We start from the raw sequence: 25029 nt of genomic DNA on the forward strand, positions 1-25029 counted from the left end.
CAAATTCCTAAAGGAATTTGAGGTAGTGCCCACCTCCAATGGAGGAAGGAACGTAGAAGGCAGACCATCTAAGGTCTTTCCCCCACTGTCATCAGCATTGCTATCACCATCGCACACCACACCTACCATCTTCTAAGCCCATCTCCCCAGCAAGTCTCGTCTCCCATGACCCAGGTTATAAGGCCCCTGCTCTGGGCTTCCCAGCACCCCAGTCTTGCCTCTCTCCTAGAACTCACCATGTGGCATCACGACATACACCTTCATTCACCTGCCTCACCTTTCATCTTTGCTTCCTATGCTTCTATTCTGGTAGGTGCCATAGCATTGATGCTCAAGATGAATGAATGAATGAATGAATGGGAGAAGGGACAGACACATCTATCCCACTGTGCGTGTGCAGAGGTTCTTTCATTGTTGAGCCTCTTCTCAAGGACATCTGATGATGACAGAGCCCTCCCTGCTCCCCTAGGCTCCAAGGTGCTGAGAGTCACGAGTATTCCTGTCTGTCCAGCTGCATCCTCCCTGCCACAGCTGTTGCCCACCCACCTTCAACCAGAAGCAGAGCAGAGGGGCAAATCTGCATGGCACCAGCTTTAGGCCTCCTTTCACCTGGAACACTGACTGTTCAGCACATCTTCGCCCTGGAGATTCCCACCAGCTGGTTCACAAAACCGAAGGGCTGAGTTTTCTCTACAGAGAATGTCTTCTGCTTCCCCTTCAGAAAGGACACTGGAGTCTGAAGTATCCAGCACAGTTCAGCTTAGCCTCTTTGCCTTGGAACCTCGTTTGTTTCCTCTGGGGCTATCAGGAATAAGGACCTGGCTGAAAGCTCTCATAAGGCAGCAGGGCCCTCTGCCACTCCTCCTTCCTGGAACTGAAGCTGAGTAGCTTTGTGCAAAAAGGGAGACGAGTGGGCGGACACCTTTCCTAAGCCTTGATAGCCACTTGAGACGGTCCTCAATCGTTCCTGACCTTCCCCCAATTAAATAACCTCAATTCCCTAAACTTTCTTCAAAAGGATCATCTACTCAGCAAGAGGAGAGAAATGCTCAGAGCCTTCAGAAGGCAAGGAAAGAACCAGGCTCTGTCCTGATTGAAGACACAACCAGTGAGATTGGTGAGCAGACTTGCTTTCTATAGGTAAGATTCTTTTTTATATTTATTTTATTTATTGTCATTTATTTTTGGCTGCTCTGGGTCTTCGTTGCTGCGCGCGGGCTTTCTCTAGTTGCGGCATTCAGGGGCTACTCTTCGCTGCAGTGCGCAGGCTTCTCGTGGCGGTGCCTTCTCTTGTTGCAGAGCATGGGCTCTAGGAGCACAGGCTTCAGCAGTTGTGGCACACGGGCTCAGTAGTTGTAGCTTGCAGGCTCTAGAGCTCAGGCTCAGTAGTTGTGGTGCACGGGCTTAGTTGCTCCACAGCATGTGAGATCTTCCCAGGCCAGGGCTCGAACCTGTGTCCCCTACATTGGCAAACGGATTCTTAACCACGGTGCCACCAGGGAAGCCCCAGAGTTGCTTTATAGGTGAAAGGAGGTGATAAACATGAAGATTTTCATTTTAGTGCAAATTACCGCGGCACAGCCCTCCTGGGGCAAATTCCCAACTTCCTGGTCCATCATGGACTAGCTCTGAAAATGCCAATTTTCTTTAGGTGACGAGTCAGAAATGTCAGGGCCTCATAAGGAGTGCTCCCCAGAAATAAATTTTAGAAGTGTATTATTTGACACCACTACTTCAGAGGAGTGACATTGAAACTAGTGGAAAAGGGAACGTTTGTTTTCCCTCTCCCTTTTGAAATGACAGCAATAACATTCCAAATTAAGGAGATTTCCAAAAGCATCATACCTTTGGGCAATGCAACAGGAAAAGATATTCTGCAGAAGCTGATCATCTAACAGGTCACACTGTACCTGCTTCCCATCAGGCTGTGGTTTCGCTATTGGGAAATGAATAAATCAGAGGCGTGATGGCAAACTAACATCTTTACCCTTCAGGCTTAGGAAGTCAGTTAATTAAAGCAACAAGGTGCTAACGAGTGTTTGCACTTTCCTCTCCCTGCTTTTTGTGCATCACATGTGCAAGTGGCTGTGTGGGCCCCCCACTCAGACCTCCTATTGTCCAAATGCACCATTTAGCAAGCAAACCTGGTGGCTGAGTGCTGACTTTCTCAAGCCCGATGTAGAACCTTCTAGAGGTAGAAGGTGTGTCAGTTAGGTTAAATTAACTTAATGAAGTAAGGCAGTCAAGATCTGACTTCAGTATATACATCCATGTCCTTTACTTTCTCCCGATGTCGTGGATACCTGTGAACTGGTTATGCATCTTTCATCCATTATCTTATCTGCTGAGAAAAAAATAAATTCATTCACTCCATGAACATTCATTGAGGACTTCTAGGTGCTTGGCAGGCACAAGGTGCTGGGAACATGGAACAAGAAGTACCAAGCAGATCCCTAAGAAGCTGGCAGTGCCCTGGCGAGGCAGAATTAGCAAAAGCCACGTGCCAAATGCTTACCCTGCTTGTCTCAGCTTCGGGGGCCATCTACCCCAGGTAGGATGGGACCTCGAGGGAGGAACAGCCCTCTTCTAACTGGAAGGTTAGGCCACAAGAAGGCTTTGCAGAGGCAAGTCTCAAATGAGAGATCTTCCAGGCTATACTGGGGAGGGGGCACGGGGCTCTGTGGAAAGCTGACAAGCACCAGGGTGGCCTACCCTGGCCTGTTCGGGAGCAGGGATGGTTGTGAGTGACTGAACGCTGGATTCAGGGACCCAGGGACCAGGCCAGGGGATCAGGTTGAAGAGGGAGGCGGTGGGCGGCCCATGGAGCTGCTGCCTTGAAGGGCTGGGTCTTCTGTCCCCTGGGGGGTCCACCAAATGTGAGAGTCTGAGAAACTCCTCTAGTGGCAGCTGAAGAAGAGAACTGAGCAGGTTCTTCCATCCCTCGCTCACCGTTTATGAGGAGGAACGTGCTGTGTGCCGCGGATGGGATTCCCCGGCCCCGGGACGGACACGAGGGCCATGTGTGTGCCCTTAAGCGGTCACTTCGCCCGAGGTGGACAGGCCATCCCTGGGATCCCGCCGACTCTGAGATTCCCTAACACTGATGCGCCGCGTCCCTGGAAGATGCTGCAGGTGGCACCAGGCGGAGTAGAAGGATCTCCTTTCCTCAAGATCTGCAGGTGGACGAAACCAACCGACTCAGCAGCTAACCGAGAATGGTCTGCCTGGTGACAATCACTGCAGAGGACAAGAGATGAGTAAGAAAAGGCAGCTGAGGGCTTCCCTGGTGGCGCAATGGTTGAGGGTCCGCCTGCCGATGCAGGGGACGCGGGTTCGTGCCCCGGTCCGGGAAGATCCCACATGCCGCGGAGCGGCTGGCCCCGTGAGCCATGGCCGCTGAGCCTGCGCGTCCAGAGCCTGTGCTCCGCAACGGGAGAGAACACAACAGTGAGAGGCCCGCGTACCGCAAAAACAAAACAAAAAAATAGCACAAAGTGACCTTCCGGGTTCCTTTTCGGCAGTAACATTTTATGAGTACATGAACACAACAGATTAAATGTCCAGGCCTGATAATCCCCCGCCACCAGGATTCCAGGCAGCGCCCACTGCTGCCGTCTTGGACTTTCACCCAGCACTTCTGGCTCCGTTGCTTCCCCAACCCGATGCCCATTAACACCCCCTCCCAATCCAGTCAGGTGTGCTTGGCTAGCAGCCCAGGGGCCCAAAGCAGTAGCTGATGAGCATTTAGCTGGACCCACTGATGGACACTCGGCTCCCTTTCTTCCAAAATCTGGTCTGGCCTGGTCTCCCGTGGCTTTGTTAACACTTGGTTTTAAGCTGTGGGTGGCAAACTATATCCTCTGAGGGTGCCTTCAGGACACAGGGGTCCCCCTCGGGTGGCTTTGGACGCTTATGTTGAAACCTGAGTGCACAGGGGACAGGGGAGGCTGCCAGAGGAGCTGCAAGGTATCCTCATCATTCCCTCCCTGGCCCGGGGACTCTCATGCTGGGCAAGCATCAGAATCCCCCCGGGGGGGCTTGTCGGCACAGACCTCTGACCTCTCCCCAGGGCTTCTGACTCATGAGTCTGGAGTGAGGTTGGAGAATTTGCATCTCTGATGCTCCCAAAGGGCCCATGTCAAGGGCCACACTTTGAGAGCCTCTGCCCTAGTGCCCCAGTGAGACGGGGACAGTTCTGGCCCCTGAACATGGCCCCACCCGCCGGGTCTGTGATGAAAGCTCCCTGCCAGGGCCACAGGCCACCGCAGTCCCTCTGCTGAAGCGCTTATAGGACTCGGCCGGGAAGCAGCCCAGCCCGGCGCAGGTGGCTCTGAGGGGGAGGCTCTGGGGGAGGGGGCCCAGGTGGACCAGGGAAGATTTGGGGAAAGTGACACTTGAGACTGAGGGACAAAGGAGGGCCAGGCCACGAAAGGGAGGGGATGAAGGGAGCCCCAGAGAGGGGGGCTGACGCAGGCACCCACACCTGGCACAGGAGAGAACTCGGTGTCCTGGAGAGCAGCAAGCAGGTCGGGCAGGAGCTCAGGCTGGACGGCGGGCCAGGGCGCGACCCGCGGGGCCTTCGGGACAGCCAGAGTCTGGACATAACCCAGAAAGCAGGGGCTGCTGGGAGGGATTGGAGGGAACAGCCCTTCGAGGGGCCGGGGCCAGGGGTCCAGGGACCCAGGATTGAGTGGGGAGAGTTGAAGGGGTGGGTAGCTCAGGCTGCTATCACAACATACCACAGACTGGGTGGCTTAAATGACAAACACTTCTTTCTCACAGTTCTGGAGGCCGGAAATCCAAGATCGTGGCCTTGGCAGAGTCCGTGTCTGGGGAGAGCCCTCTGCCCTCTGCAGGGCTGCTCCACACATGGGGTAGGGGCAGCAGGCTCCCTGGTGCCTCCTCTTCTATGGACACTCATCCCACCATGGCGGCCCCTCCCTCATCTAATCCCGACCACCTCCCAAAGGCCCACCTCCAAGCACCATCACACTGGGGTTAGGGCTTCAACATATGAATCTGGGGGGGACACAAACATCCGGTCCATAGTGGGGCGGGGCGGAGGGGAAAAATCAGAGCTGACGTTTACTTCAGTTTCCAAAGGGCTTCACGTGGGAAAAAGCCAGTACTATTGAAGAAACATTGGGCCATCTCTGAGAAGCCCCATGCTATCTTCCCTGTACTCTGGTAAAGAGCAGGTCACCTCTAACTACAATTTTCTTTCCACAAGCAAACTGAAAGGAGGTACTGTCAGTTAAAAATTAAACAACAAAACGAAACTCAGACCATGTGAGTGTCATGTTTTTTTAAAAAGCAATCAATTACTGGTTTTCTCTTGATCCCAACAGGATCAAAAAAACATTTGGTAGCATTCCCTGACGGTCAAAATCCATTCGTAAATGGTTACACAGTCTGTGCCTCGCTGTGGATGTCCTGTACTTCCGTGTCGGCCCCGTGTTCTTCAGCTCTTCTCCTCCCTGGGCTCCTTGCTCAGCAAACATTTTTCAGTACATACACGCGGGCCTTCTCATTGCCCCTTTCCCACTGATTTGGGGGCAACTGAAGACACTGATCTCTTGTTTTAAAATAAGAATCAGTGAATGGACTTTGATGCAGAGAATGTCTTTTTTTTTTTAATTGAAGTATACTTGATTTACAATGTTGTGTTAGTTTAGTTTCAGGTGTACAACAAAGTGATTCAGTTATACTATATGTATGCATGTGTGTATATATATGTATGTAGATATATACATATGTATGTATGTGTAGTGTATATTCTTTTTCAGATTCTTTTCCCTTGTAGGTTATTACAAAATGTTGAGTATAGTTCCCTGTGCTATACAGTAGGTCCTTTTTGGTTACCTATTTTATTTATAGTAGTGTATACCTGTTCATCTCAAACTCCTAATTTATCCCTCCCCACTTTCCCCTTAGAGAATTTTTCATTGCAGCCAACATTTCAAATGCATCTTCATCCATCCCTTCTCGTGGCCTGTGCCATGCACTGTCGTAGGTATTGGGGTACAGGGGTGCAAAGGATGAACCAGGCCCTGCTCCCGGGGAGCTCATGCTCTGAGAACATTACAAGGGCATTAGGAGCCGTTCAAGGAACCAGAACAGGTCGGCACGAGAGGGGACACCTGCCTGAAAGCCACCTGACCCATCTGACCAGGGCTTAACCCTGAGCCCAAGGCTGACCCTTCAATGCCGCCCCCTTAGGACAAGCTGGACATCCTGCAAAACCTCTCCAAGCCAACCTCGGGCTCTCATCTCTTGCTCTCAGGAACTTCAAACATTCAACACAGAGTCAAGACATTAAAACAAAACACACACGCACACACAAAAAAACCCTCTTCCAGTCTTCAAGCTCCACTTTATGACCTAAAAAGCAAAATCTTTCTAAAGCATAACAAGCTACTTCAGATGAAGAAAACAACGGACTCTAAAAGGCGAGGAATCCAGTGTATGTTCTCTGTCACGTGAGCACCAAATACCGAGAAACCATCCCGGGACGAGGAGGCCGGCCCAAACCAGCTGCTTCAAAGAGGCTGTTCTTTAGCGGAAGGCTTAACACAATGACCCTAGAAATGCCGAGGGGAAACAGTCCGAGAGCTCGCACTGGCTTTCCAAGGAGGGATGCCAGAAGGTCCCTCTTGGCAGGATTCACAGCATCAAAATCCCATTTGTAGAGAATGCCAAGTGTCAGTGGTTACGATGGCCTTTTTTAAAGATCTGTGCTTTCACGCCACTAAGAAAGAAAAGGGAACGAAAAGAAGCTAGAGATTCACTAAGCTTAAAAATTTGGAATAAAGGGTACCTTCCCCCCAGTGAATACAGCTGATGCCGCCATGGCGGCAGTGGCATCAAACCATTTGTGCTGCTTCCTTCGTGGCCGGCTGTTTGCTTTTTCAAGCCAGGAGGAGACACTACCATCGGACCCCTCTCCACAAGGAAACTCAGGGTGTTACTGCTTCTTCCTCCCCCACCCATCTTCAGGGCAACAGCTCTGCACTTGGGCCCCAGGGGGAAGATGCTTTCTCAGCTTGTCCTCTGCATCCTTGATCCGATCTCTCCAGTTTGGGTATGAGGAAATCTGGGCCTTTTTCCTTTTCCCTGGTGCGTTTCATTTACAATGATTTTGCTAAGCAGTGTGAATGTTTACCATATGCTGGCCGTGTGGCAGAACATTTTGACTCCCCTAAAAAGCCAGGTTGCTGAGTCACGCTGAGTCACTTGCCCCGAGAAATTCCCAGGGGGAGGGGATACAAAACAGCTGGGGCAAACACGGGGCCCTGGCTGGCCCTCCTCGGAGGGACCGGGGCGTGGACGGCAGAGCGGAGTCAGGCCAAGATTCCACAAGCGGCCGAAGCACCACGGCTCTCACCAAACAGCAAAGTCCTGTAAACGTTGCATTTCTAGAACTTTGCCTACAGAGGAGAATAGCTGAGATGGAGCCAGAGCAATGAGTAGGACTAAAGACACTTGTAGACAGAAATAATATTAAATAAAAGGCCAACAAGCAGAACTTGATCACTAACTGATTGCGTACATTTGTTTTTGTTTTTTAATTTGTCCTCTCCAGTATTGTGTGGTGGACATTCAAAAGTCAATGAACTAATTGATTTCGACTCTGAATAATTGTGTTTTTAAATGGAACATGGGTAAATTTGGGTGGTTATTTCCTACAGTTCCTTCAATGTCCCCAAAAGTCAGACCCTTCATGGGATGATAAAATGGCCACTTCTAATCACCTTATGGCCATAAGAATCATCTTATCTAAAATGCAGGTTCCGTAGTCATCTTTCCACCTCTGCTAAGAAGCTGGGGGTCCCAGGAGTATATCTTAAAACATGATCCCAGGATTGCCCAGGAATCTTGTGAAAAAATATAAAGGGCTCAGCCCTATTCCTCACCCTAGCCTCAAATTCTTATGGGATAGGTAAAGGTGGGGTCTATAAACCCATATATTCCAGAAGCTTCCAGATCATTCCAGTTGGGTTTTCCCTGGCTCTGCTTACAAGAACAAAACAGCAAAGTCCCACCACTGCCTAGATGACCCTCAATTTCTGAGCAGACGTGAAAATGTTGCCTGTGGGTTTTTGTTACTCTCTTCCACCTGAGAAAAACGTTCCTCACTATTTCTCCCATACTTGACTGAAAGATTCAGATACAGTGTGTCCATCATCCCTGTCTTTACTCCCTAATCCTGGCACCCAGTGGCTCTGCGACCTCAGACTTGTTACTTAGCCTAAGTCTCAGCTTCTGACTCACACTGAAATAGAGCCCCTAAAGCTCCTCTCGGGGTGCTGTCGGGCTCAGGTACACACCCTCGTGCAGGCTTCACGAGGACCCGGCCTTCTCCTTTACCGCACTCAGATTCCACCATGTAAGCAGGGAGACTGCTTTCTTCAAGTCTCTGATCCAATGTCACCTTCTCCATGCAGCCCACCAGGACCACCATCGAAACCATTACTCTCGGCCCCTGCTGCGGGCACTGCTCATTTCCACCACTGCTTTATGGCCAGTCTTCACCATCTTATAATAACCTCTGTGATTTACTCACCAATTTCGTTTCTTTGTCTCTCCCCTCTAGAATGTAGCATCCTGGTGGTCAGAATTTTCGTCTGTTTTGTTCACTGATGATTTCTAATTTCCTAGAAGAGTGCCTGGTACACAGTAGGTGTTCAGTAAGTACTGGACGGACGGATGGATGGATGGATGGGTGGGTGGATGGGTGGGTGGATGGATGGATGAGTGGATGGAAGGGTACCTGCCTTTGAGCTCTATTTCATCTGTGCCACCATTCACACTGGCTGCATGTCTGAGCTTGGAAAACCTGTCTCTTTTTCCAGATGAGGTAAGATATGATTACTCACAAGCCAGTCACTTCCCTCTTTAAAACCAGCTTTGTTGTTTTACTACTGACATGTTTTTGCCAGATCTGTTTGCGTGCGCCATAACTCATGTAAATGTTAATAAAGAAAACTATGAAAACAGCTTCCTACATGTTTCCTGTTCCAGGCATAATCACGTGAAAATGCAGTGTGCCGTGCGTGTGATGGAGTAACCCCCTTTACTGGGCTTCCAAATGACAATCCCTCCCGGGGAAGACACCAATCCTAGATCTGTACATCTCCCCTTCCAACCCCAGTCTGTTCTGCACTTTCCCTGCATCACACACTTCCGGCCATGGCCTCGGTACTGGGGCCCAAGGCAGGCTCCTTCCAAGTGCTCGGGCGCTCCCCACGGGGTACGCTGCTCCGAGGGCCGCCCGCACTCAGGGACGTTCCAACCTCAGCACTTCAAACCCCACTGACAGCGGCACGGGCTTCTGTTCCTATCGGCGATCGTCAGCCCATAAGGGGACCCTAAGGCACGGTGAGGTTGGTGCAGAGTATTTTATTTCGAAATGTTATGTTTCGAACGCTTGTAAAATACTCATTGTCAATGTTTCCTCTTTTAAAGCAAGCATTTCTCCGGAAGATAATTAAATGGATTTGATACACTTTCAGAAAGCCTTAGGCAGTAGCTCAGGACAGAGATGAGCCTTTGACGTCAGACAGGCCAGGGTCCAGGTTCTGGCTCCCGCCTCCTGGCTGTTCTGACAGGATGGGTGACAGGGCAGCCTCCCGGCAGGTGAGGCAGGAGGGCGCTGCGGCCCAACCCGCAGGGTCTTGCAGGGTTTAGGGAGACCAGGCCGTGAAAGGGCTTGTGCCAGGCTTGCGCTGGAGTGAGGGGGGCTGCGGGATGCCCCTCGCCACGCGGGGAAGAGGGCCTGGAGGGTGGGAGTCCCAGCCCCGCAATTCCCAGGCTCTGCGGTCTCAGCCAGGGGACCTCTACCCCCTGTCCGAGCCCGGCCCTGGCCCGGCGTCTGTGATGTGGGACTCACGGCCGCACCGCGGTGCCCGGCACATCCCAGGCCTGCTTCCCACACACACACCTGCTCCCTCCCCGTCCACAGGCACTCCCACTCCTCGTGGGACAGAGACTGGACAGGTGCCTTGGGTTTCAGACCTGACCCCACCTGACACCTGGCCCTGCAGCCCGGCTCACCTCTGCACTCAATGCTTCCTCTGCAAAACGGGAAGGACAGTGCCTACCCTGCTGGTCAAGGTGAGAGTCAGAGAGGGCAGTGCTGTTAAGTCCACCCTGTGATTCACATGCTAGGAGTTGCTCTGCAAAGACGCTATTTTAAAGTCAAAAGCGGGAGAGCTCACACACCTGTGCTCCTGGCTCCTTGCAGAGCCCCTGGGGTGGGGGTTGGGGTGGCCTGTCACTGGCGCTGGCTGCAGGCCTTGCTGTGCAGTCACCAGCGGCTCTGGTTCCCTGCAAGTTCTGACTCAGTGGGTCAGGACCGGAGGCCAGCTCTGCCCCGCTGGGAGCACCCGGGCCGCGGCTCTCACGCCACACTCTGAGAAGTAAGGGTCAGAGTTTAAATGCTCCGTCCCAGCCCTCCGTGTGATGTGAGTCTCTTCATGCAGGTGGACTCACCGAGGGCAGCGGCAACCAGGGAGAGATGCCCGCAGAGCAAAAGGAAATGAAGGGCGAGGTTGCAGCTCCCCTCAAGGCCAAGGGCTCAGGCTCAGGCGTGGTAGGTGGCGGGAGCCCGCAGCTGCCGCCTCCTTGCCCTCTCTGCGCCCCGCCAGCCCCTCTTCCAAACACAACGACAGCAGCAGCCACAGAACCTAGACACTTTCTTGTAAGCGTTTTGCTCTTCTGGGTTTCTTCCTCTCTGGGGAAGCGGAGCGCAGGATTTCAGGAACTGGAGCTGCACGGCATTCTCCTGACCCCTGTCACAGGACCAGGAATGGCATCGCGGGAAGACGGACCTCAGCTTTCTAGCAGCTCCAAGAGCCACAGCCTGGGGGCTCCCAGCCCCCTTCGCGGTACTCAAGCTTCGAGTCCACACACCAGCAGGGTCTTCCTCGGGGAAAACGGTATCCCAGGGGTCTCTGGAAGTCAAATCAGCAAGACAATGGCTAAAGAGCCTGCCCCCAACCAGAAAGCCTGATGGCCCCACACTCAAAGTCATGACATGTAAAGAAAAATGCCAAAATCACCTTAAAATCTTGATGCTGAGAAGTGAGGAGATGTTTCTAAGATGCCGTTTCTGGAACGTCCGGAGGCACCAGGTGCTCTTACCCCCTCACCAGGGAAGCTGAGCGGTCCACAGGTGGCCACGTCTTCCCCCACTCAGCTTTCCCATCCTCTCCAGGGCCCGGAGCCAGTCAGGCCATTTATCCTACTTGGTTTGGGTTCATCACAGATGAATATAAATCCTATACCTTAGGGGAAAGTCAGTAGGAATTCTGATTGGTTAAAAATAGACCCACGCTATATACCTGAGTATATACGAGACACCACGATGTCAAATAAAACCATGCATTTTTTTTTAAATTAAGGCATTTTTGTTGGACGTGGAGATAACATTTATTTTGTGCACTATAAATCGTTTGTTGCTGTAAAGCTTTCAGGAAGAAAAAAGCTGAAGTAAGTTATCCGTGATTACAACTGCAATGCACGTGTAAGATTATACTTCAAAACTCTGATTCACCAATCATCCCCCTGCCATCTGTAATTTCTCTTTTGGTGGCCATTTAGTCATCAGTGTGACAAACTACATCAAAGTTTAGTGGCTCCAGACCATAGTTTCTTCTCTCACAATCTTATTGCTTGGATTCAGAGGCTCTCAGGTGAATGTGGTCAGTTAGCGGTTGGAGTGAGGTCACCTTACGGCCTTTCTAGGCTGGACATCCAAGTTGTCTCCTTAACTCACAGTGAATTGCTTAACTGGGATGGCTAGAGGCCTGGGGCCGGCCCCTCCCTCCCATAGCTCTTTGTGTGTGGCCTCTTCATGCAGTGAGCTTGAACGTCCTCATCACAGCATGGTAGAATCCAAGAGGCCTGGATTTCTTCCATGGTGATTGTAAGAGAAAAACCAAGAAACCAAAATGGAAACTAAAAGGCTTCTTCGACCCTAACCTGGGAAATCACACAGCACCACGTCCACTGCAATCTGTTGGGTTCACGCAGCCTGCCCAGGTCCAGTTTGGGAAGGATGACATGCAGCAGGAACTCTGGGAAGCATGGTTCATCAGGGGGCATCTTTGGAGAGTAGTGACCTCAAAAGCTACCAGAAACCTGTAGGTCAAGGTGAAGGGCAAGATACAGAAATTTCAGGGCCCACTGTGAAACGAAAATGCAGCCCCCCCCCACAACCGCCCATTCAAAAAGCAGAAAAAAGGATTCTTCCTTTCTTCCACAGTCTCTCTCTCTCTCCTTCTAGCTCCTCTAGCTAGCCAGGACGCAAAAGGTGCTAGTGGAATGAATTAGACTCAGTCTAAAAGAATTCTCACCTGTCATGGTGTTTTTTAATGTGTGATTTAAAGGCATACCCTCTTGGCCACAAGGATACTTAGGCAAATAAAGACACAGGTTCCCAGAGCCCTGGTCTTCAACTCAGCGTGCGGGGTGCACTCACCCACTCTGACCTTTCCTGCCCCCAGTCCTAGGCCCTCATGGGGGACAGAAGAGCAGTGGTGGATCAGCAAGGGGCAGGAAGCAGGTGGAAGAACCCAGGGAAGCATGGAGGTGGGACCACATATGGTCCAGGCTGCCAGCCTCCAGTACGTGCTCCACTGTCCCAACAGATGTCACTCACAAAACACAACTGAAAGGTTAAAATTATTAAGAATCTCGGGGACTTCCCTGGTGGTGCAGTGGTTAAGAATCCACCTGCCAATGCAGGGGACACAGGTTTGAGCCCTGGTCTGGGAAGATCCCACATGCCACGGAGCAACTAGGCCCGTGCGCCACAACTACTGAGCCTGTGCTCTAGAGCCCGTGTCCCACAACTGCTGAAGCCCGCACGCCTAGAGCCCATGCTCTGCAACAAGAGAAGCCACCGCAATGAGAAGCCCGCTCACCGTAGTGAAGAGTAGCCCCCGCTCACTGTAACTAGAGAAAGCCCGTGTGCAGCAACGAAGACCCAATGCAGCCAAAAGTACATAAATAAATTTATTAAAAAAAAAATGAATCTCAGGATAACACCTGTAGAGCATTAAACCCCAAGTGTGGGGCCCCTCTGAGCTAGGTGTCCAGGTGACATGCCCATGGAGCTGGACCTGCCAAGGAGTAATGACAGAGTAGGAGCAGGCAGCAGTGCTGTACGAGTGGGACCCCTGCCGTGGTGGGGGGAAAGATCCCTCTAGCTCCCCTAGCTGGCCAGGACGCACAGGGTGCTAGTGGAATGAATTAGGCTCAGTCTAAAAGAATTCTAAGCAACGCTTGCAGCCAAGGGTGAGGACAGTACTTGTCTAGGCCAGGGATTCTACAACCATCAGGCTTAATGATGCCTCAACACACCTGCTGTCAGGGCCAGGCTGGGCCTGATAAAACAACAGTTAAATCATATTTTCAAAATCCATGACTTGATGAAATAAGGTACACGGAAAAGTACTTTGCAAATGCAAACAATAAAGACATGTGAATAGTTTTCTTTAAACAGATACCACTCCTCCATGTGTCCTATTTTTTTTAATGATCAACAAATGGGAACTTCTAGTTCCAGATAAGATGGAGTAGATGTACTTCTCCCTGTTCCTCCTGCCAAGGAGAGCTAAGAACTCTAGACACCAGCCAGAAAACAGTCATCAGCAGACTCTGAGAGGTGGAGAGAAGGGCAGACTGGCTGGTGGCTGTGGAGCCCAAGGAAGGACATGGTGGTGTTTTCCCTGGGTTTTCTTTGTGCCTCTTATATCCTGGACCAGGTGCTGGGGAAGCAGGCACCCTGAAACACCAATGGACACGGACAAGAGAGAAAACAAGAAAAGCCTGCCGTCTCAAGCAACGGACCAGGAATGATGCAGCCTGGCAAGACAGACAATGTCTAGACGATAACTATACTACCCTAAAAAAAAGCACCAAAGATACAACTGGGGCACCAACTCCATCCCCATCAGCAAAGGCCAAGTGGAGAGCCTACATTTCCACCCTCACCCTGCTGTCATGAGGCACCCCCATCTCAGCCTCCCTCTACAATAGGGTGGGGTTACAGATGGTGGGGTTGGGAGCAGAGGCAGCCGTCCTGCTAGTCAGCAATGAGCCCCCTCGACAGTGTTAAGAGAGATCACGTGCGAGCCTGGACTTTCACCCTCACCCAGCAGTAACCTGGCACTGTTTCCGCTCCCCACAGGGTGGTCTCAGAGCAGGCTGAGTGAAAAGCTGGGGCGTTCACTCCCTTCCAGAGGTAAGAGGTCTTCAGCCCCCAGAGTGTAGGTACTGGAGGAGGCATCTCTTCCCCTGCCAGCCAGGCTAGTGTCAGCAGAGACCTGCTCTAACAGAAGGTGTAAGATCCAGAGTCTCATAACACCCAAAAAGTCTAGGGTTCAAGCAAAAATCACTCTTCATACCAAGAACTGGGAAAAGCTCAACTTGAATGAGAAGAGACCACAGTTGCCAACACTGAGTTGACGTGATGCTGGAATTAACTAGTAAGGGTTTTACAACAGCCATCAAAGTCTTTCAAGAAGCAATTATGAATATGCTCCAAAAAAGGATAATCTCAGTAAAGATGTGGAAGATACAGAGAAGAACCAAATGGAAACTTTAGAACTAAAAAATACAATAGCCAAAGCAAAAAATGCACTGGATGGGTTCAAAAGCAAAATGGAGAGGACAGAGAAAAGAATCACTGAACTTGAAGATAGAAAAATAGGAATTACCCAATTTGAACAACAGAGAGAGTGAGTAGACAAAAGAAAAAAAAAAAAGAAAAGAAAACGGACATGGCCTCATAGACCTGTGAGACTATAGCAAAAAGATCTAACATTCTTGTCATCAGGGCCCCAGAAGGAAAGAGGGAGGGTTTGAAAAAGTATGTGAAGAAATAATGGCTGAAAATATTCCTAATTTGGCAAAAGACTTAAACCTACAGAGTCAAGAAGCTGAGAGACCCTCAAACTGGAAAAAGAAAGAAAGCCATGCCACGATACATCATGGACAAATTTCTGAAAACCAAAGATAAAAAGAGCAAGGAGAAATAACACCTTATCTTCAGAGGAAAAAGCAACTTGAAGAACAGCAGATTTCTCATCAGAAACCATGGAAGCCAGAAGGAAGTGGCACAACATGTCAAATGCTGAAAGAACTCTACCCCAGAAGTCTAGATCCAGCAAAAACATTCTCCAGGAACCGAGAGGATTACAAGACCTTCTCAGATGTAGGAAAACTAAGACGACGGGTCACCAGCAGACCTACCCTTAAAGAATGTCTAAAGGATGCCCTTGAAAAAGAAAGGAAATGACAAAAGAAAGAATACTGGAACATCAGGAAGGAAGAATGAACACGAGAGAACGTAAAAATGCGGGTAAATATAATAAATTTCCCTTGTCCTCTTGGGTTTTCTAAAAGCAAGTGTATGGGTCCTCAAGAGGTCCAAGATGGCTCATTCTCACCCGTAGGCAAACCGCACCAACTGCAGGATAGATTTAAGAGGCCAGTTGCTTACCTGAAGCTTCTCAGATTGTGGTGCTTGCACCACCTGCATCAGTGTCTCCTCAGGCTGTTTCCTGGGCTACTCACCAAACCCAATTAATCAGAATTTCTAGAGATGGGCTGCAGGACTCTGCTTGCAAAGGTGATTGTTACATACACTAAGGTGTAAAGTCCTCAGGTCTGAGTTGAACTTTTGTTAATAAAGAATCAGGCTCAGTCACTCAGTGTTAACTTCTGAGGAAGATGAGAACAAAGTGTTTTATAAATTCCCTGCAAGATTGGAACAAATTTTAAGGTAAAAAAGTAATCAATATCCCACCTGAGGTCAAGGTCACAAACCTCTGGATCATCACAGGGTACTGTTCTAGGAAGTGTGGGCTCACAGACGGATCTGTTATTCTTCTCTGCTTCAGTTTCTTCCTCTGCAAAACGGGGACAGCATCTGCATTTCCTAACTGATGGGGTCAAGTTGAAGAGTAAAACAAGCGAGCTATGATGGGCTTGTAAATGACTATTCTTGCCCAATGTGAATGATTAACCTCCCCTTCTTTATCTTTTTTTTTAATTTTTTAAATTAAATTTGATTTCATCTGTGGCTTTCACTTTTCATTTTTTATTATTGTTTAAAATTTATTTATTTTTTATTTTTGGTTGCATTGGGTCTTCGTTGCCGCGCACAGGCTTGCTCTAGTTGCAGCTACTCTTTGTTGCGGTGTGCGGGCTTCTTATTGTGGTGGCTTCTCTTGTTGCAGAGCACGAGCTCTAGGCACACAGACTTCAGTAGTTGCGGCACACAGGTTCAGTAGTTGTGGCTCGCAGGCTCAGTAGTTGAGCTAGCTCGGTTGCTCCGCAGCATGTGGGATCTTCCTGGACCAGGGCTCGAACCCGTGTTCCCTGCATTGGCAGGCGGATTCTTAACCACTGCACCACCAGGGAAGTCCCAACCTCTCCTTCTTTAAAGAGGACCATCACGTCGCCCTTTTTTCTTGGAAATATGGTGTCTCTGTGCTCTTCACAAAAACTCCGGGAAAGGCAGAGACGGTTAAGATAAAATGTGCCACTTAATCCAACCGGCCTTTCCTCCAGGGTCCCGCTGATGGGCAGCCCCAGCACTGAAACATATGAGGGCCCTGGCATCCGCGGTGCTGGGAAGACAGCGTGATCCTGGCTGAGCTGAGGATGGGTGCCCAGGGACTGCTCCAGCCCCAGCAGGTCCCCGCTGCTGGCTGGGTCCCCGGCACTCACCTCCCTGAAAATGCAGCCTTAGGTCCTGTCACCTCCCGCAGACAGGGGTAGCAGTGACACGTGACAGGCATCAAGGGGCTTGCAGAACCCTTGTGCTGTTTCCAGCTGGGGAGAAGGGATATTGTAAATTGTCATTTTTAGGCAAGTGGGAGGGTAGACTCTGGGAGTGAAAGCCTCAGAGACGTGGGGATGGTGAGGGTGAGGGCGTGGAGAGAAGTGTGTCACTACTTGAAAAACAAATTCTCTCCACCAGCCGACTTGAGCGGCCAGTGATCAGAAGTACCCGTCCTGGCGCCTCCTGGGTGCCACCAGCGCCCCATCGGCGGCCTCTCGGGTCGGGAAAGGGCAGTGGCCGAAGCACCGCGGGCGCAGGACGCGTGTCCGCCGAGCGCGCCCCAGCCCCGGCCTGAGCCCCTGACCTGTCTGCGGGACTGGGCGGCGGGGCGCGGCGAGGCGGCAGCCGGGGCCGGGCGCGCACGCTGTGCGGGGCGGGCGGGTTCCTCCCCTCTGAAGTCATGGACTTGGCGCTCGGCATCGCAGCCGGCGCGCAAATGTGGCTTCGGCCAAAAAGGGGAAAGAAGAAAAAAAAAGCGCACAATGTGTTTCTTGTTAGGGACTCGCAAGCCGGGCCTCGGGTTTTACTTTTGGTGCCGCATTATAATATTGAGATGCAGCTTGATTGCGGACAAGCCCGCCCTCGTCGCTGGCCAGAGAGGGCTGCTGCGGATTCCCACGGACGCCGGTGGGCAGCCCCAGCGGCCCGGGCGCCGCGGCCCATGCGGGGGGGGAGCACGGTGGGCGGCGGCCAGGGGTCCCCGCTGTGACCCGGGCTCCCCGCGGGGGCCGGACCCCGCGACGCGCGCCCCGGGGCGGCGCAGACTCGGCGACGCCAGCCCCGCGCCCGCCAGCTCGCGGGCGGCCCGGGATTGTTTTGCAAGACCTTATCTCTCGCTCAAGTTAATTTTCTTTTTTAATTTGGTGACCGGAACAAAAGCCACAGGAAAATCCTTTGTGAAAGCTAAACGCGCCCACAAATCGGGGCACTTCACAGCATTTAACTAAATGTAACTAAATATTTGCCGTGCTGGTAGTTAAATCGGCCCCTCCGCCAAACTTTCCAAACTTTGCTTTCTTTGAACGGGGCTGAAAGGTGATCTCCCTACAAGGAGATCAGAAGGTTGAAAGCAATTGGCTTTAGCAAGGCGTTTTTCCTGGTGCTCTTGAGATCTCTGGGCAAACAGGACCGCGCGCGAATCCTAGAAGGAATTGGGGCCGGGATGGGGATGGCGGCGGCGCGGGGGAGGTACGACTGCTAAGCCATTGTAGTAGCTGAAGCGCTTTGTTAGTGCAATTTATTAGCTGTGTGCGACAAGAACGAGAAGAGGTTAGGCAGGTCTTCAAAACTACCCATAGGGAGAAAAATAAACATCCCCTTGTTTGCTTTTTGTGGTTTTGCTCATTTTCTTCCCCTCTCTTTGCCCCTCATCTAAGGCTGTTTTCAACCCAAATTCGGTTATCTGGTTTCAGGGTAAGGGCTCCCTCTTGCCAAGGTATTAAATAAACAAGTAAAGCAAAAACTTGAATCCTTATGTAATCCAGATGCCGTTTCCTCGAAAACCACAACAAACCCCGCTAAACCAGATAACAGCATCGGGAGCAGCAGTGGCCCCACCCCCGCGGTTTCGGGGCCAGCAGAGGACATCCATGTTCAGGAACTCCTCTCCAGGACAGACGATAAATAATTGCTGCTAGCGCTCTAAACTGCAGATGCGCACCCTTGAGGGATCCGGATGCCATAAACTGTCCGGGAATGTTGGCATCTGGTTCTTAAAATGGAACTTTCCCTAGAGATAAAGCCGGGACCGAGGAGGCGTCTGCGTCCGAGGGCTGACTTGGAACTTTCTGGCCTCTTGATGTTCTCTGTTGAAAACGCAGCATCGGGAAGGGGCTAAAAGCCTGCCCGTCTTTGTAGTGGTAATGAGGACGCAGACGCGGGTCCGCTGCGCTCCGAGGCTGGGAGCCGCGGGACCAGGCTGCACATCCTCCCGCCTCCCGGGGGGCGGAGTGGGGGGCTGTTCTGGAAAAATCTGAGGGTTTTTAGCTCAACCTCCAAGGGTTCCGAGGAGGAAGGCAGGGGACAGTAGGGGTGCAGGGGTGAGGGGTCCTTCAAAGGTATTTTGGGGAGTCCAGCATCAAAGTCATCCCCGCGAGGATCCAAAGGAACACATAAATCTCGACATCCACTAAGACAGTCACCTTCTCCCCATCCGCCCTAACCCTCGCGCCAGCCCCACCCTGAACGCCTCGGTTGCAAAAACAAATAAAATAAAGCAAAACCTTTTTTTGCTTTGGCAACCTCTAAGCCACATTACGCCTCCTGCACAAGGAAGATTTCTTTCTTCTCCCTCTCCCGGCTTTTTTTTTTCTTCTCTCCCCAACCCCCCTTTTCTTTTCTTCTCGGTCGTCCTTCCTTCCCCCAAATCGCTCGAAACTTAAGACGTGCAGCGGCTGCAGGTGCTCGCGGGCCGGGCGGCCCGGCCGGGGCGAGCCTGGGACTCGCAGGCATTGATCAGCTGGGCGCGCGCGCTGAGTGACGGCGCGGTTGCCATGGCAGCCGCCTGAGCGGCGCCGCGAGGACAAGGCTGCAGGGCGGCGTGAATGGGCGGCGTCACGCGCCTGGCGCCAGAGAGTCTGCTCCGGGGCTCCGGCTCCGGCCCCGCCGCGGCCTGGCCCTCGCGCTGCCGCCGCCGCCGCCGCTGCCAATTCATCACCTGTCAGGGATCACTCGGGGGGTCACGGGCGGAATGGACACAGCTGTGAGAACAAAACCGGGGGAAAGAAAGGCGAGCGCTCCCAATTGTGCCAGATGTGCAGGGAGGACCTTGAGACCGCCCCCCCCCCGGCCCCCCGCAGGCTCCTCCCGCCCCCAGTTGCATCACGCGGGGATTGCAAAGGCGGCCCAGCCGGCCCGGTGCGCCCGGCCCGGAGCTGCTTCTGATCACAGCGAGGGGCTGGACGCGCTGGGAGCCGGCGGCCGAGCCCCGGGTGGAGACCGAGGGAGTGAGCCCTGGAACCAGGTTAGGGGAACTTCCAGGGCAGGCGTGTGGCTTTAAGTGGGTGTGTGTGTAGGGGGGGGGGAATTGCATCTCCACCCCCCCACCGGAAGCCATTCACACCTTCCCACCAGCCACAGATCCAGCAAATCCAGGGCCCTTTCTACAGCTTTAAGAGTCCTCAAATGCAAACCCACTGAGACACCAATTGACAGATTTTTCAATGCTTTGTAACCCACCCCGAAAATGCTCCAACACCGTTTTGCCGATGAAAGCATAATTTTAAAGGTAATTTCGTATTGGGTTTGCTGAGACAGACATACTAGTAATTCAAGCCTTTTTTTTTAAATCATTGACTTATACAGCCTCATAATCCCCTTAAAATGATCTTTAAATGAATGTAGAACTGGGTAGCGTGCCAATCGAATCGAATTCAACACAATCAGGCTGACTGGACTCTGACATGGCCGCTAAAGAAAGAAACACCAGAAAACTTTAACCATATTTAGCCATTTTACTGCATCAGGGTACAAAAATGATCATGGGAGAAGGCAGTGGCTCAGTCAGCTTTGCAAGTGTGTAAAGTAATCCTGCACAACGCTCATTAGGAACCAGCCCAGAGCCTGACTGTAGGGATAATGAGGCTGGCACGGATGTTAACATACGGTGTCCTTGGAAAAAGCTAGGAACGCGTCAGTATCTCAGAGCTGCAATGTCCAAGAATCACAAGTAATAATTTGAGAATCCCAAAGATGTTTGTTTACGTTGGCTATTATTGTAAAATAGTCAAAGTATAACATCATGAACCAAAATAGTGTCAAAACAAAATCTGTTCCACTGTGGCACGTATGTGACAGAAACACATGCACACAAAGTACATCAAAAGGCTCGAACTGTCGGGGACTCGGGTATGAAATCATTTCCAGACTTAATATCAGAGAAGAGGTTGTTAATGGAACACTGTCAGGAACAGAGTCGCAGGCAGCCTTTGCCCAGCCAGGCCCTGAGCAGATTTCTCTGCTGGTCAGGAAACCACCATCTCCATCCTCCAAACTGAAGTGGTTGGATTTTCTGAAAGTGACATCCACCCTAGCGCCACCAACTCTCCCTCCCTAAAGAGACGCCGTGGGGCAGGCACATGGCTGCAACTGGTGTCTGAGACCAGACCAGCTGGCTCACCGGTGACGAATTAATCATTCACTGAAGGAAAAAATACTGTATCCCCATTATTAAGCTTTGCTTTTTCTCCAGTTCTGCCCTCTTCCTCTTTCTTAAATGCAGAGGAGGTGGATGGAGATTGAGACAGAAAAGTAAACTTACCAATATAATATTTTGTCAGATTTTCTAGCATATTCTAGAGAAATATGATTTTCAAAACACACAACTAATTTATTGTAGTCTTCAGTTAAGCTAGAATTATGTGTGAATTTACTGAAAAGGATTTGAGTAAATAACTGCAAACTTTTTTTTTTATTTAGACCGCAGGAATGAGGTCTTAAAATATGTCTAGAAAAAAGAGGGGCGGGGGAGACACAAACTGAAGCTGTTTCCAGTCCTAGTGCTGAAAAGATTCCCAACCTGGTACCTGACAGATTTTTTTTCTTAAATAGTGTGAAGATATCGACCAATGGCTGGGGCCACCTACCTATGCAAAAATTTAAAAATACAGCAGGCGCTGGAATGTGACACCAGAAATCACGATTTGTGCATAATTAATCACCTTGCTGTGCCACCTACATTGCAGAGCACAGACCAGCAGCCTCTCAAGGGCCGCGTATATAAATACAGCTCCAGTATACAAGTTTTCCTAATGACTTCCGATTACTAGGATCATTATAATAGCCTTCCCAGCTCTACAAAAGGAACCCAGAGTCTTGCCTCTCAGAGCTCCTTAGCGATCAGCATGGTTTCCAATAAGTACTCATTTTACAGAGTTTACAATAATGCCTCCTGCGTCACTCCGGGTTGCACGATCCCACACTAAACCTGTCGCTGAATGCGCGCGTGGGTGTTTTTGGTTTTGTTTTTTACAAAGCTTTTCCTTATCTTAAGAGACCGAACTCACTCTACAAAAGTCACTTGTCGATGGCAAACTTATTTGCGTTTTCACTTTCTTCAGAAATGCTTTCTATCTTGATGACATTCCGTGAGGCGCAGGGAACGGTGGTGACTTTCCCTCTGCTGTGCAGACCTAGCCCGTGTCGTTGTGATTTTAGGGATGCTGAGAGCTCCGAGGTGTAGAGGCTTCGTCGGGGGACACCTTACGGGGAGGGTCCTGCCTAGCCATTGGGAGTAGAATTAAGATGCACATTTAGATTCCCGGGGTCTCCGTCTCCCCCTCCCCCACCCTGTCCGCGACCGCCTTCTCCCTTTTCTCCGCTCCTCTCCTCCCCTGTCTTCCCCCTCTCCCGTGCTCCCCTCCGCTCCCCTCCGCTCCCCTGCACTCCCCTCCGGCCCGGCGCTTACTGTACTCTATTTACCACCCGAGCTGGGCACGCGCCCGCCCCGCCCACCCCGCGGGGATTGGCTGGGAACGCGGAAGGACCGAGCGCTCGCCTCGCGCCTGCGTCCGCCAATGAGGGAGCCCGTCAGGCCTGATGGACACGCTGACTTCCACCAATGGGGACGCAGGGAAGCCGGATCGTGTTGCCCCGGCGAGCCCTAATAAAAGCCGCCGGGCCGGGCTCTCAGCTTCATTCTGAGCCGAGCCCGGTGCCGAGGGCAGGTAGCTCCGCAGACGGCGGCGGCGGCGGCGGCGGCGGCGGCGGCGGCGGACTGAGCTCCGGGGCAGCCCGCTCCCTCCTCCCGGTCTCTCATTCCCCGCGATCAGCATGAAAGCCTTCAGTCCAGTGAGGTCCGTTAGGAAAAACAGCCTTTCGGACCACAGCCTGGGCATCTCCCGGAGCAAAACCCCGGTGGACGACCCGATGAGCCTGCTGTATAACATGAACGACTGCTACTCCAAGCTCAAGGAGCTGGTGCCCAGCATCCCCCAGAACAAGAAGGTGAGCAAGATGGAAATCCTGCAGCACGTCATCGACTACATCTTGGACCTGCAGATCGCCCTGGACTCGCACCCCACTATTGTCAGCCTGCACCACCAGCGGCCCGGGCAGAGCCAGGCGTCCAGGACGCCGCTGACCACCCTAAACACGGACATCAGCATCCTGTCCTTTCAGGTAAGACCTGCTCCCGATGCCCCACTCGCTGCCGCGCACCCCCAGCGATGCCTGGGCTGCCCCTGGCAGAGCCATTGTCCAGACGGCCGGCCGTAGTCGGTGACTTACAGATGAGCTAATAACTTTATTATTATTATTTACAAATATGGTGTAGATTGAGTCGTGCGTGAAATTACTGGTAAGTTCTGACCTGTTAATGCATCTGTCTTCGAGTCTGAATGTAGTATTAACGTGTTTAATGGAACTTGCTGTTTTAAAAAAGGCCCTTTCTCCTTAAGATTGTCTAACGTTGTGCCTCTTATCTCCTTTTTCTCAGGCTTCTGAATTCCCTTCTGAGTTAATGTCAAATGACAGCAAAGCGCTCTGTGGCTGAATAAATGGTGAGTGTTCGCTTGTGCCTCGCGTTGAACTGGCGCTTGGAGTGTGTGTGTGCGCGCGCGCGTGTGTACTTGCGTATCTGTAAAAATGTTGGCTTGGTAAATGAATGTGTACTTCGTTGTATTACACGTAGTACATTGTTTACACGTACTCTAGACACGAAGGGGCCTCTAGCTCCTGTTACTCAAAATCCCACGACATTTACCTTTAAAAAAAAAAATGATGCCAGTAACTTACTCGGAAAGTGGTGGAGACAAATGTGTACTGGCTTCTGTGGGCATGTAACATACTCCGGCTGTTTTCTGCTATCGCTCTGGTACTATGAGGTACTAACCTCCATATAATTAATCTTATCGCCACAAATTCCATAGGGATCCTCCTTCCCAAAAACTGCAGCCCTCTGGGATTCAGCTAACCCGAGCATTGCTGCCCTGTGCCTCAGACCCTGTGATGTGGGATTCCGACTTCCCTATCTGTTAACGAAAGGGCTGTTTTCAATCAAATAATTGTTACAAGAAGCAGACTGGCGCCTGTGAGCACTGCCGTTGGAGATCCAAATAAGAGATGGCGTTGGGAAGCTTTTCCCCCGAGTCTCTGCTATTTTAATGTTGAATTTGCGCTGTCCAGGCCGAGTGTGTGTGTTGCATCTGGACGCCGGGGTTTGCCCAACGTTTGAGTGTTTGGTTAAGTGTTCAGACTGCGGCTTCCTCCTGGCACCAGTCTACCGCCTCTGCCCTTAGGTTAAAATCTCCTAACACCCCCTTCTCTCCCAGTCTTTTGCAGGCGCTGACTTTTTGTTTCCTTTGCACAATAACAACAACAACTCCACAGGCTCTTTTAAGGCGCTGAACTCACTTTTCAACCCTTTCCCAAGGAGAACAAGTCAAAGGGACCTTTTTTAAAAATGGAAGGAAAACTAAGAATGATCAACTTCCCCAGGGTGTTTTCTGACATGGACTGTGATATTAGTTATTTATGAAAAAGACTTTTAAATGCCCTTTCTGCAGTTGGAAGGTTTTCTTTATATACTATTCCCACCATGGGGAGCGAAAACGTTAAAATCACAAGGAATTGCCCAATTTAAGCAGACTTTGCCTTTTTTCAAAGGTGGAGCGTGAATTCCAGAAGGATCCAGTATTCAGTTACTTAAATGAAGTCTTTCGGTCAGAAATTACCTTTTTGACGCAAGCCTACTGAATGCTGTGTATATGTTTATATATAAATATATATATATTGAGTGAAACCTTGTGAACTCTTTAATTAGAGTTTTCTTGTACAGTGGCAGAAATGTATATTTCTGCATACAAAGTGTAATGATGTACTTATTCATGCTAAACTTTTTATAAAAGTTTAGTTGTAAACTTAACCCTTTTATACAAAATAAATCAAGTGTGTTTATTGAATGGTGATTGCCTGCTTTATTTCAGAGGACCAGTGCTTTGATTTTTATTATGCTATGTTATATAACTGAACCCAAATAAATACAAGTTCAAATTTATGTAGACTGTATAAGATTATAATAAACATGTCTGAAGTCAATACCTGACTCTGAATGATTTTTAAGATTCTCTTTCTGTCTCTATCGCGCCATTTTATTTAACCCCTCCTCCTTCATCCCTTCTATCACCCCCTAAGTGTTGGAAACCTGTGTGCTGAGAAATGCCTTATCGTATGTGTGG

The 25029-nt window shown here is 50.8% G+C and overlaps 1 protein-coding gene across 1 annotated transcript; it reads left to right on the forward strand.

The window, feature by feature from the left end:
- The first annotated feature begins 22506 nt into the window (after window positions 1-22506).
- On the forward strand, window positions 22507-24753 carry ID2 (inhibitor of DNA binding 2). Its single transcript, XM_082672156.1, has 3 exons — window positions 22507-22972; window positions 23289-23352; window positions 24124-24753. Exons 1-2 carry the CDS (start codon window positions 22625-22627, stop codon window positions 23343-23345), a joined length of 405 nt encoding a protein of 134 aa, XP_082528282.1. The 5' UTR covers window positions 22507-22624; the 3' UTR covers window positions 23346-23352; window positions 24124-24753.
- The last annotated feature ends 276 nt before the right edge of the window (window positions 24754-25029 follow it).

The sequence above is a fragment of the Grampus griseus genome, assembly GCF_964374135.1.
Source record: "Grampus griseus genome assembly, chromosome: 15".
NCBI lineage: Eukaryota > Metazoa > Chordata > Mammalia > Artiodactyla > Delphinidae > Grampus > Grampus griseus.